The sequence below is a fragment of the Balaenoptera ricei genome, chromosome 6, assembly GCF_028023285.1.
Source record: "Balaenoptera ricei isolate mBalRic1 chromosome 6, mBalRic1.hap2, whole genome shotgun sequence".
NCBI lineage: Eukaryota > Metazoa > Chordata > Mammalia > Artiodactyla > Balaenopteridae > Balaenoptera > Balaenoptera ricei.
In genome coordinates this window covers 109,522,497-109,535,168 of record NC_082644.1, presented here as the reverse complement: position 1 = coordinate 109,535,168, position 12,672 = coordinate 109,522,497, and the positions used below count along the sequence as shown (strand labels likewise).

Below are 12,672 nucleotides of genomic sequence, written 5' to 3'. Positions count from 1 at the left end.
AATATGACAATGTAGTAACATAGAAGAATGTTAATGATAAAATGTTGGCTGAAAAAAAATGTTAAATGGTATAAGCACTGTAAGAGCAACTATAGAAATCTATCTTGTCAACAAAGACAGAAAGGCTGTGCAAAAACAAAAATCGTCATTTGAGGGTGGTGAGATGGTGGATGATGTTTTATTTAAAAATAATCTGTAATGTTATTATATGTTATTTTTTTCACTTAAAAATATCTACCCCAGGGGCTTCCCTGGTGGCGCAGTGGTTGAGAATCTGCCTGCCAATGCAGGGGACACGGGTTCGAGCCCTGGTCTGGGAAGATCCCACATGCCGCGGAGCAACTAGGCCCGTGAGCCACAATTACTGAGCCTGCGCGTTTGGAGCCTGTGCTCTGCAACAGGAGAGGCCGCGATGGTGAGAGGGCCCGCGCACCGCGATGAAGAGTGGCCCCCACTTGCCGCAATTAGAGAAAGCCCTCGCACAGAAACGAAGACCCAACACAGCCATAAATAAATAAATAAATAAATAAATAAATAAAAATATCTACCCCAAAACAACAACGAAAAAAAAAAGGAAAAAAAGAAATTTCAAAAAGAGAAGAAAAAAGTGAACAAATAAATATCTACCCAATTAAGTGGCAAGGAAGTGATTTTACCAATATTCCCTCCACATAAAGATTCTTCCTTTACTCTAGATATTATCTTGTTAAGTAAAACCCCATTAATCGAAGGATGATTTAATTATGGCTGAGAAACACAAATATTTAATACTTTTGAAGTATTTAAAAATCTTCCTATATATGATTTGGCAAAAACATCATTTTTTTTTTTTTTGTCACCTTGGTTTCTTTTTCTGTCTAAAATAAGAGGCTTAAAAATGTCACGAGAGGTCCAAAAAGAGTATGGTTTGCACTTGGTTGAGCAGTGACTCACTTTTCTGCCAAAACACTGCGTGTTGCAGTTGCACTCAAGTCAGAGGCATCTGTATGTGAAGCTCGTCTAGTAAATACCCCGTGTGGATGCAAGAGGGTTTGGCCAGCTCCCAGAGAGCTAGATATTTCACCACACTTCTTTCCACTTCAGATAGCTGGTTTCTACCAGATTCATCAGCAAAGCATTGGACAGAACTCACTACACACTACAGAAAGCCAGCCACGTCTCTAAGTAGTTTTTTTTTTTTTTTAATTTATTTATGGCTGTGTTGGGTCTTCGTTTCTGTGCGAGGGCTTCCTCTAGTTGTGGCAAGCGGGGGCCACTCTTCATCGCGGTGTGCGGGCCTCTCACTATCGCGGCCTCTCTTGTTGTGGAGCACAGGCTCCAGACGCGCCGTCTCAGTAACTGTGGCTCACGGGCCTAGTTGCTCCGCGGCATGTGGGATCTTCCCAGACCAGGGCTCGAACCCGTGTCCCCTGCATTGGCAGGCAGATTCTCAACCACTGCGCCAGCAGGGAAGCCCCCTCTAAGTAGTTTTTTAGCCCCTTGTACATCAGGTTTTAACAAGTCTGGCACATTCCTTACAAAATCCAGCACTTTCTCCTTTCCTCTTCCTTTTTAGCAAGCTGCTTCCCTGAGTCATTTTGGGAGGATGAAGGAGGACGAGCTTATTAGTCTCGGTTCACTTACTATCTCTGCCAACTACCAGTCTCAGCAATTTTCTTTTATACACCAGTGATGCATTTTTCTTTGGTCCTGCTCACACCTATTTTCTCTCACAGTAATCTAACATGTGACAGAAGAGGGAACTGATCACCTGAAAAGAGATGAGGACACTTTTCCATTCTTATTAAAGCCATCACTCACAGAATTTCTTTAATAAATCCTTCATTTCAGTTCCTGGGTAATAGATTTCTATTCATTTAAATTGATCCATGTTGAAATAACAATATAAAAATAGTAGTTCCTGATGTGGCCCATATGGATTCGGGACTTTTGTTTTTAATCCTGGAATTCCCATCTAAAGCTCTCTTGGTGAGTCAGAACTTTAGCTGTGTGACCCTGGGCTAGACCAGCCTCTGAGCTACATGTGTGAACTGGGCTAATGACCATCTTACAACGCTGCCAGGAAGGTTAAATGAAGTGGTATTTATAAAATAGCCAATGTGTGGCCACAGCAGGGGCTCATAAAAGGTAGTCCCTTTTCCTTCCCAACTTCCTCTGTGTTTCAGTCTTAAAAATACTACCTCAGGCCAAAAAATATTTGATTTTATCTTACTATCAACTTGGAGAACAAAGTAAGAATAAGAGTCTTGTGAGGTCCATTGTTATAAGAATATAAGATTGACCTATTTAATAAACACAGATATCACAGCCCGAATGATTTTTAAAAGACACACACAGGATAAGGAGGTGGGGTGTGTTAGGAACTAAATGACTTTCAGGAGCTTTAAATATGCTACTTCATTTAATTCATACTGAATTATACTAGGTTAATTCTAGTATAATTAGTATAATCTAGGTTAATTAGTATAATCTAGGTTAATTATACTAGGTTAATTATACTTCATTTAATTCATACTGAACAGCCTAGGTTTTCTTAGCCTGAATTTACAGAGGAGGAAAGCAAAGCTCGGGGACTTTAGCAACTTGCCCAAATCCTCACAGCTCCTTAACTAGCACAGCACAGCCTGACTTGGACCACTTTGCTCTTCACGTTTTCTTTCTAACCCTTCCTGCCGCCGCCGCCGACGGCAGCAAGCCAGCAAGCCAGCAAGCCGCCTCACCCCAAGCACAACAGCACATACTTTCTCGGTTGTGCGTGAAAGTTCACTCTCAGCTTCCGCCAGCAGTCGGTCAGCCTCCCTGAGCTCTGCTCGACGTTTCAGGAGGGTCTTCTCAATGCACTCAATTTCATCTACAATATCTTCATGGTGCCTGAGTGATTTTTCTATTTCTAGTTCATTCATAAGACTCTCAACATTTCCATCAATGAAGTCTCTAAAAAAATCATATATACACACTCATCAAGAGATTTTAAATGTGACAATATAGATACTTGTAGCCTAATGATAAAAAGATGCACAATGATTTTCTAATTTTATATGAGAAGGGACTGGACAGACAGCTACATCTGATTAAGTTCAATGTCTATGCCTACCTTTTTACTCAACATGGCATACTGTTGACAATAAGTGGATAATATGTATAATGTATGAGGCAGTTGTTTTGTCCTTTTAAATATAAAGATTATTTTTTCATCAGCACTTGGTCAAGACAATGCTGATACTTCACTTCTTCTGTGGTATAAAAATAAAACAAACCACTGCCTCAATAATCATCCATTCCCTCAAAACTATCCTAAGTTTCTACTAGAGTAAAATTATGGTGACAATATTTGACAAATCAGAAAGAGTAACACAGGACTTGGTAACTCAAGGCTAAAGTCAAAATTATTTGAAAATGGGACTATTATTGACAGAAAAACTTGAAAATAAATTCATCAACATATTAACAGATTAATTCTTCTTTGAACATTTTTGTGTTATCCAAATTCCCTAAAATGATCATTTATTATACTTTTATAACTAGGAAAAGAAGTGGTTCTCCCACTGCACTACACCCCCCTCAAAAAACTTCACCTCCCCCATATACACCTACAAAAATGAAATAACCATCCCCCAAGCCTTCAAACATCTAGTCCCAACCTTCTCTCGGTATGACCCTTGGTTTTCCCTGCCAGGTCTATCAGTCACTCTTGCGTTTGCTCCTAGAAGGCAGAGACCATATCTCACTCACCTCTATGTACTCCACAGGTCTCCCCCCAACCCTGGTACCTGGGGCAGTCTGGCTTAAGGGACAAAAACTGGGGAACTGTCATAATTCATGGTCTAGTGCAGAAGATGGGCTTCTACATAACTGACCCACGCAGCAGATACAAGCATTAGCTAACGGACCCTATGCCAGATGCTGGGGCACAGAGAGGGAGGCCCCGCTACTGCCCTTCTGGGTATCTTACAACATGGTCTGAACAACACTACGCCCAAGGTTGCCAACTCCAAACTGTGGGAGCCTGAGATGAGAAAGCTTTTCTGTCAGAGGGGATCCCTAACCTTCATCTGGAAAGACACACTGGAGTTAGGTGGGGGGCAGGTCGGGAAGCCATTTCAGGCAAAGGACAGCATGTGCAAAGGTGGGGAGGCAGGAGAAAACGTGGTGCTCGGGGAAACCACAGCAAAGTGTAGGGCTAGAGTAAGTACCGTGTGGGAGAGAAGGATAAAAGAGAGAGGTAGGGTTCAGATCTTGGAGGGCAGTATGTTTGCTGGTGGGAATGAGAGACACAGGGGAGCGTGCACAGTTATGTCTGCAGCCATGTCGAGGGTGGGATGGAGAGAAAGACACTAGACCTGGAAGGCCTGACCTAGGAATGAGGATGACTAAAGGCCAGGGCAGTGGAGACGAAAGAAGGGGACCAGTTTGAGAGCTCTTTGTGTATAGAGTCAGTGGGACTTGGAAAGCAGCTGGATGCCTGGGGGAGTGAGGGAAAGGCAGGTGTTGAGGACACCCAGCATGTTTTCAGCCAGGGTAACCGGGGAGGGGTGGCGGTTGTGCCATTCTCCAAGAGGGACTACAAGAGGAGCTGATATGGATTATTGGCCAAAAGAACTTAGACTTGTACTATCCCATATGATAATCACCACGTGGCTATTAAATTAAATTAAATTCTGTTCCTCAGTTCTATTAGCTACATTTCAAGTACTCAATAGCCACATGTGGCTAAGGCTACTGTTTTGGATAGTACTGATCTAGAACATTCCCAAGATCACAGAAAGTTCTATTGGACAACACTGATTTAGGTTACCTTAATGAACCAATATCATATTCATCTGAATTATAAAGATAAAATGGCTAATAATTACTTTCGCTGTTGATGTTTCTGAATGGTTCTATGCAATTCTTCTACTTCGTGCTCTAAGTCTCTCTTCTCTTGCAAAAGATCATCAATATTATGATGCAGTTCTTCTATTTCTTTCTCACACTGCTGCTTGGATACTCTCATCCACTGTTCCTGTTTCTTTGATTTTAAATGCTGTATTACGTCTTCCAATCTAGAAACTTCATTCTCCTGGACAAAGAAAAAAATGCAATACTGAAATATCATATGATGTTTCCCCTTTTTCCTGCCAAAAACTGAAATTAACAGTGATTAAAGTGGTATCTTTGACCTGATAATAGTGGTAGCTTCTAAGACTTCAGTATGAAAAGAAAAATTAAGTCAAGCCAATTTCTTCACATGCCATAGATGAAACTGATGGACCAACAGATTGTACGACTCTTCCATCAGTCCAGCTATGGCTGATAAATAGTCACCAAGCACCTCCTATGGATAATATCTGGCTCCAGAGTTCAGCATCTAGCAGAAGACACAGACAGAGGTGTCTCCCTCCTCTGCACACATGGGAGAGGAGTTGGCTGAGAAGGATGTCTAGAGGAAGTAGTGTTCTGCCTGGTTTTCAAGAATAAATGAAACAGGAAACGACTATGCTGAAGAAATAATGTGCAAATGTAGGGAGGTATAAAGGCACACCTGGGAAACTACAGGAACAGCCGGGTACTGGTGGAGGGTAAAAGAACCAACAGAATTGCTATAAAAACAGTGTGCACTGAAAAACTGCAGGATAACACGAGTAACTACCATTTTTAACCATGTAAATATCCACAGTCCCTCTGAAACTAGTCTGACCTACTAAAATGGGGCTGGTGGCTTGGCACCCAGGTATCCTAGTCCTTTATCTTCCTCTCAATCTTCTGAGAGGAAAAGGAAAAAATAAAGAGCTCCAGGTGCCTTAAGTTTGAAGGAGGTCCTTGTAATGCATTTTATTTCTTTAAAGCAAAAAAGTTATAAAGGAAGCTAGTGATTAGGAAGTAATCATTTCTCAGAATTTAGCCTAGAGGAAAATATGAAATACAGTAAAAATTTATACACAGTTAAATGAACTACACAGCCTATAAATAAAGAAATGTTATGCATTCATTAAAATACTGCTTAAAAACGCTTGTAAAAACCATGGGGAAAATGCTTGTAACATTAAGTGGGAAAAACAGGACACAAAATTACGCACACAATAAGTTAAGAACTATGAAAAGAAAGAAAGAATAAAAATTAATTTCACCACCCAGAGATAACCCCCTCCAAAACCTTACTGTATGCTGCTCTTACATGTGTTCATACACAAGCACACATAATATCTGTATGTACAGGTACAGGCACTAGTATGTGAATATACCTATACATACAAATTAATATAATACTTGTCAATAGAAAAATATATAAAAAGCTTTCTAAAAATGGCTATTTTCTGGACTGAAAGCATTTTTGTTATAAAATGGTTAAACCAGGTTCGTAGAATGGCCTGGTACCCTAACTCCCGTCCAGAACAGTGTTTTAATAAGAGGATGCTTGCTCAGTTCTAAACATCAGCCTTACAAACACACTTTTGGGATATAATCCATGCATAAGTAGGTCGACTCATTAAGTATATAACCGTACTCAGTCTCCCATGGAAGCAGTGTGGATAGGGGTCTTGTGTCTTTCCACTTACTAAGTTATGGTGCTCCGGGACATTGCAGTGCAGCACGCCCATTGGGATGAGGGGGATGGAGAAGCTGGGGGGTGGAGGCCCATATATGATGGGGGCCCCAGCGGGAGGCGGGCCATAAACAACAGTGCCAGGGGTGAGAGGTCGGCTGTTGTTGGGCAAGGGAGGAGGTGGTGCATACAGGGCCATGCCCTGGGGTACAGGAGAACCATCGGGAAACACAGTATACATCATGTATCCAGGAGGAGGCACAAATGGGCGGTCCTCTTGGTCATCCAGCTCGCTCTCTTCCTGGCTATCTCCTCCACTGTCTGCATCTTGAAACAAAAAAACAGAAGAGCGTTTTATTCCCATGGCTCACTAGGTAAACATGTTCAGTAGAGGACAGCAGCTTTTAGGCCAAGATACCAGAGATGTAAAAATAAAATTCTGTAAAAAAGGTCAAAAGCAGTTTTGAAAAGTGGATCAAACAGGGATGCAAATTATTTTCACCAGGTGAACTTGAGTTTTTCCTTTTTTTTTAAACGAATGAACTTTATTATTTTTTTTTAATTTAAAATTTATTTTTGGTTGCATTGGGTCTTCGTTGCTGTGCGCGGGCTTTCTCTAGTTGCAGTGAGCGGGGGCTACTCTTCGTTGTGGTGTGCGGGCTTCTCACTGCGGTGGCTTCTCTTGCTGCAGAGCACGGGCTCTAGGCGCACGGGCTTCAGTAGTTGCAGCATGTGGGCTCAGTAGTTGCGGCACTCAGGCCCTAGGGCCCGCAGGCTTCAGTAGTTGTGGCACACGGGCTTAGCTGCTCCGTGGCACGTGGGTCTTCCCGGACCAGGGATCGAACCCATGTCCCCTGCACTGGAAGGTGGATTCCTAACCACTGTGCCACCAGGGAAGTCCCTTGAGTTTTTCTTATACCTATCTGTTGTTTTTTTTCCATCTTCATTCATTCATTCATTCATTCATTCAGCAACATTTGGGTGCCTGCTTTGTGCTACGTAAAAGACCAACAGAGAAGTGCTGTGAGATCCCACAGCTCCCAGCTTTACCACTATCAGGATACAAAGCCTCTCTCAGGTGTTGGTTCTCTTACTTATCTCCTCTATAAGCAGGAACTAGGTTTTTTTTTTCCCACTGATGAAGAAAACCTAGCACACAGCAGGCACTCAATAAATAGTTCCTGAATGAACAAATTCTCAGAAGGTAATATTCCCATTTTACAGATTAACAGTCTCAGAGCGGCTAAATAATTCCCCTAGGATGACACAGTTACTTAGTGAAAGAGCCAGGATTTACCCCAGGTCTGACTCTTCCCCCTGGAGCTCTGGAAGACAGACCTGTAACATTTCATTTCAGTCGAGCTAATTAGTGCCACAAAACGAGGTTGTAAACTGCCATGTTCCAGGAGTGGAGGTGAAGATGCCGCTCAGCCTGCCAGGAAAGGCAGGGAGGAGGAAGGGTCCAGAAAAGGAGTGTTGTTTGAGGACCTGGGTCTTGCAGAAGGATGAGTAGGAATAGGTGTGGGAGAGAAAGGAGGAAGCAGGACATTCTGAACAGAGGGTTCAAAACATGGAAGTGTGAGCAATGTGGCAGGCAGTGGGTATGGCTGACATGTGGGAGAGTGATGGAAGGTGAGACAAGAGGTCGTTGGCCAAGACCAGGTCACAGAGGGCCTTGCAGAGCAAGCTAAGGAGTCTGGACTGTGTCTTATGGATTTCAGGGAACCAATAAAAGGTCATTAAACAGGCAAGAGAAATGCAACTTCCCTGATGTAACTTACCTCTATTTGAACATGATTTATGTAACCCACTCCTGATGGGAGAATAAACCCAGTATCCTGAAGCAGGTGGAGGTGCACTGCCTTCCTTCCCATCCTGCCATGGTTTTCTAACAGGAGTTGAGGCTGCATACTTTAGGCCGACACCAGAGTCCTTGGTGGCCTGGGAACTGTGGCTGGAAACCTAAAATAAATGACAGCAGAGCATACTATCTCTTAACAAATAAAAAGGCTGATGTGGAGAAATGTCAAAGTCTAGAGCAAAGTTGAGAAAGAACTGGTTTCTTTTCATATATCGTAATTCTCATTTTTCACAGGCAGAAACGAGACGTGATTACGTGGTTATATAACCTGCATGGGTGTCAGCCTCCCGTCTCCCGTACTCATCTTTCCCGGTGGTTTCTCTTCTTTTGCTTAGTCCTTGATGGCCCAGCAACTAAGATCAAGGAAACAGGAGCTTTCAAGGCAAGCTGGGATATTAGTCTCCTGTTGTGCCAGGAGCTTGGAGTGGCTTTAGAGCTCTACTCTGTTACTCTCCCTCTCCTTTCAGTTGTAAGTCGACCCTCCAAACCCTCATCCAGCTCAGGCTTACAATGTTTTGCTCTAACCTATACTGCTTCCACCTGCAGCCCTGGCTGTGACACGGATGTCTGGCTTCCTTTAGATTTCTGGGAGGAGGATTTCAGATTCTGCTTTTCGGGGTTCTGATTAAGTCTGAACGGCCCGGGGATCCTAGCGTGTGGGAGCTGCTTCTCCTGACTGCTGTTGTCAGCTGATTCTAGCAGGATGTTGCCCAGCCCCTCTGCTTTGGATAACAGCCACTTACAGTCCTCTCCTTCCTTCCCACATTCAGGCTGCAAGCCCTGACATTTTGCTCCCTGAACACCCCTCAATCCATCTCTGCTCTAGCTCCACTGCTCTGGCTCTGGCTTCTTCCATCCTTCACCCGAACAAGTTCAAACAGCCCCACACAGAGTTCACCCACTATAAGTCTAGCCTCCACACTCCGCCTGATTATTCTTCCTAAACTACAGCTCTGATCATAGCACACTCAACTGCAGTTTCCCAAGGCCTACATAATTAAGTGCAAGGGATTTTGAGGCCCTTTTTAAAAAAAAAAAAAAAAAAAGCATGACCCCAATCTACGTTTCCTGTTTCACCTTTCACTGTTCCCATCCAGCCCTCCAGCCCCACAAGGGGCTAAGCCAACTCTCCTCTTCCTCACAAGCTGTTCCCTCCCTCCTGAAAGCCCATCCTTTGAGGGTTGCTAAGTGCTGACTTCAAGCCCCTGTTTGTGAAGCCTTCTTCCCTAAACATCCCCATGAGATAAATCTTTAACATTTCTCTGCAACTGGGGCACGGAAGTCCAGTCTGTTGTCACATGCGTGTCACTGTTTTGTAATTACATTGGTGTGCTTGTCTTCCCCACCAGCCCATGAGCTCTTTGAGAGCAGGGGCTATATGATTCATCATGGTTCCCCACCAAAGCCTTGTACTTGACCTAGACCTCAGTAAGTACTGAATGAATGTGTTAAAAGGAAATGCAATCCAGGTGCCTATTTTTCTGTCTGAGACTCTATAATTCTCCTGCCATTTTCAAAAGGCTCTCTGGGCTCAAGTCACTTTATCCACCCTTATAGGATCCTTGTTCAGGGACCCGGACCCCACACATACCACCTGAGCATGAGTGGGCAACTGCCACATTCCTTGGGAATGCCCTATTTCCATCTCATGCAGCACAAAGTACTTAAGAACCTCAATGCATGGCTTAGCCTAGATATGTTGTTCTTGAGACCTGATCACAGATTTAGGGAAGGCAACACCATCACACTTTCTTAAAGAAAATTTAGTATATATTCCCAGCACCACAGACTTCCTACTTTTGATGATGATGGTGGTGGCATAAAGTACCAATAGCCTCGTCTTTTGAAAGGATCTGCCATGCTGCTGATGTAATCATTCTGATAAGAAACTTCACGTCGGAGTTCAGCAATTTCTTCCAAAACATTTTCAAAGCCTCCTCTGTTATCTGTAAAAGGAAAGCCATTCTGTGAAGTTGGGTATGAAATCATCTACTTCCTCTCTCTCTCAAAATACAAAAGTGCTTCCACAAGAGCGAATGACTTTTATCAGTTCCTCAAAGCTGCCGTTCAGCCTGCCCTTCGGTAATAAATTTTTATTGACACTTAAAGAGGACAGACATATTCTACTGCTGTTCATTTATAAAGTGAGCCAGAGAAAGAACAGATTTGTAAACATTATTTCTTTTGAAAATACAAAAATAAATCTCTCTTTGTAATCAAGTCCCTTGATACTGCACTTACTTACATTTTAAAAAGTGCTTTATTTATTAAGCTAATTATCACAGCTCTATAAATCGAGCATGGAATTGATCTGTAACAGTTAAATAAATTTGCTAAAGGTAAAAAACAAACACGATGATTTAATTTTAGAACTACAAAACCACTACCAAAATCAAAGCCCAATACCTTACCAGCCCCGGTGAGGTCTAGTAAATTCCGCAGTCTTGAGATCTCTTTCCTTTGTCTCTCCATGGTCTCATTCAGTTTTTCAATTTCTAGCACCTGTGAGTTTGCTCCTCTGGTGCCTACCTCTACTTTCTCCATCTCAATTCGAAACTATTAAAAAATCACATATACAAAGTTGCCAATGAATATTCTTTCCCAGATGCACGTCTCCTTGCAGTAAGATTATAATTCTATAATTTTTTACTTATACTTTACTAATGAGGAACTGCATTACTCCTTTCATTTAAACCATGCAATGCCTGGCACACAGCAGAGAATCAAGTACTGATTGACTATTGGCTGTACCTCAAAATTCTTTGAGATGTCGCCTACAGTAATTCAATCTTTTAGGAACTGATAAGTACCCAATAAGGAAGCGGTCTCATGGGGGTACCAGCACTGACCTGCTCCTCTTTATCCCTGAGGAGATTCTGCAGGAGTTCGATCTCCGCTTCTGCTCGGGTCAGATCCCTGGCGGCTTGCGCTGCCTTTCTGCTGAACCTCTCTGTTTCCTGCAGCTCCTACTGGGACGGAGGTGTGAGAAAGGCACCACTGCTATTGCGGGCTGCCCTCTTTATTTCTTTCTTCCTCTGACTGAGTCCTCTGCTTTCATCAGATCGCCCGCCTGGCTACCCCATGCACACGTAGTGCCAAGTCCCACCTTATCTGTGCTGTTCCTATGATTTGGCAGCTCACTCTGGCACTCTTTGGGGGCCAAGTGGGCAGGGTTCTGCATCAGAAAGAGCAAGGACTAATTTTTTCTTCTCTGTTCTACAGTCTTCCATGACTGGTGTCTCTGTGGACCCCCATGGTTAGATTTTCCCTCCTATGATTTACTGTCTTAATCTCATAAGCATTTTCATCTTATAAAGGCTATAACAGACTTATCTCAGTCAGGAGTCATAATAACCCTGTGAAGTGACATCAGACTGCACAAGATGACAAAGACAAAAGGTTGAGGTTCAGAAGGATTATACAGCAAGCCTTGAAGACCTCTGTTCAGATGTGTATTGATAGGTACCTCCCTAAGCAGACCCCTACACTTTGAGGTAAGGATAGCACGTTTCATTTGATGGCTCCTTTGGGACTCAATAGAGTACAGGACCCATGGCAGGGTTGTGACGGGGGAAATACAATCTTCAGGTCTGAAGAGGAACAGACAACTTTATGGTGGTTTATAAAAGAGCCAAAGTCTATAACAAAAGATCAGTAATACAAGTTGCTATGTTTTTTGACAGGGGCAGCCCTGGTGGAAACTTGTTCTGTACGTGGGGACTCACCTCTGCGCGCTCCTGGTTAATTTTCATAACGGTTCCATGAAGGGACTTGAGCTGGTCTTTGGCAGTGGTGAGCTCAGCTGTGGCCAGCTTATCAGAGGCGGCCACAGCTTTCTTTAGTGTCTTCAGTTCTTTATCTAAACCAAGAAACTGTGCCTGAGATTTGGCATCTTCAAGTTTCTTCTGAAATAAAAGAAACACTAATTAAAGAGATGAATCATTTGGTAGCAATGAATTAAGACATGAGCCCCATAGGGCAGGGACTCTGTTCACACACCCCATGCCTAGAACCATACTAATACTCAGCAGGTGCTCCTGAGTGAATAAATAAATAACATCTCAAAGCTGTATGATAACTTAGAATGAAATCAGTATACTTAGTCAAGAATCTTCGTGATCATAAATCCATTCATTTGTTGGAGAAACATTTCTTGGCACCATCACCAAGCGATGGGCCTGCCCCTTGTGATCATGGAGTCAGGCACTGGGCATATGGTGGTAAACAAAACAGACTTGGCTGCTGCGCTTGAGGAGCTTGTGAGAGACGCGTATTAAACAAACACTCA

General features: G+C 43.0%; 1 protein-coding gene across 7 annotated transcripts in view; it reads right to left on the bottom strand.

Moving 5' to 3' along the window:
- Window positions 1-12,672, bottom strand: part of CNTRL (centriolin) — an 85,781-nt gene that overhangs the window by 20,020 nt on the left and 53,089 nt on the right. For 6 of the 7 annotated variants that reach the window (XM_059925502.1, XM_059925504.1, XM_059925503.1 and 3 more), the window contains 8 exons: window positions 12,110-12,289; window positions 11,234-11,350; window positions 10,796-10,940; window positions 10,182-10,330; window positions 8,305-8,485; window positions 6,537-6,850; window positions 4,854-5,059; window positions 2,742-2,934 (listed from right to left, as the gene is read on the bottom strand). In XM_059925502.1, the coding sequence (XP_059781485.1) occupies window positions 2,742-2,934; window positions 4,854-5,059; window positions 6,537-6,850; window positions 8,305-8,485; window positions 10,182-10,330; window positions 10,796-10,940; window positions 11,234-11,350; window positions 12,110-12,289 (1,485 nt within the window). The remainder of the gene's footprint in view (window positions 1-2,741; window positions 2,935-4,853; window positions 5,060-6,536; window positions 6,851-8,304; window positions 8,486-10,181; window positions 10,331-10,795; window positions 10,941-11,233; window positions 11,351-12,109; window positions 12,290-12,672) is intronic. The other variant, XM_059925507.1, reaches the window with a different exon arrangement.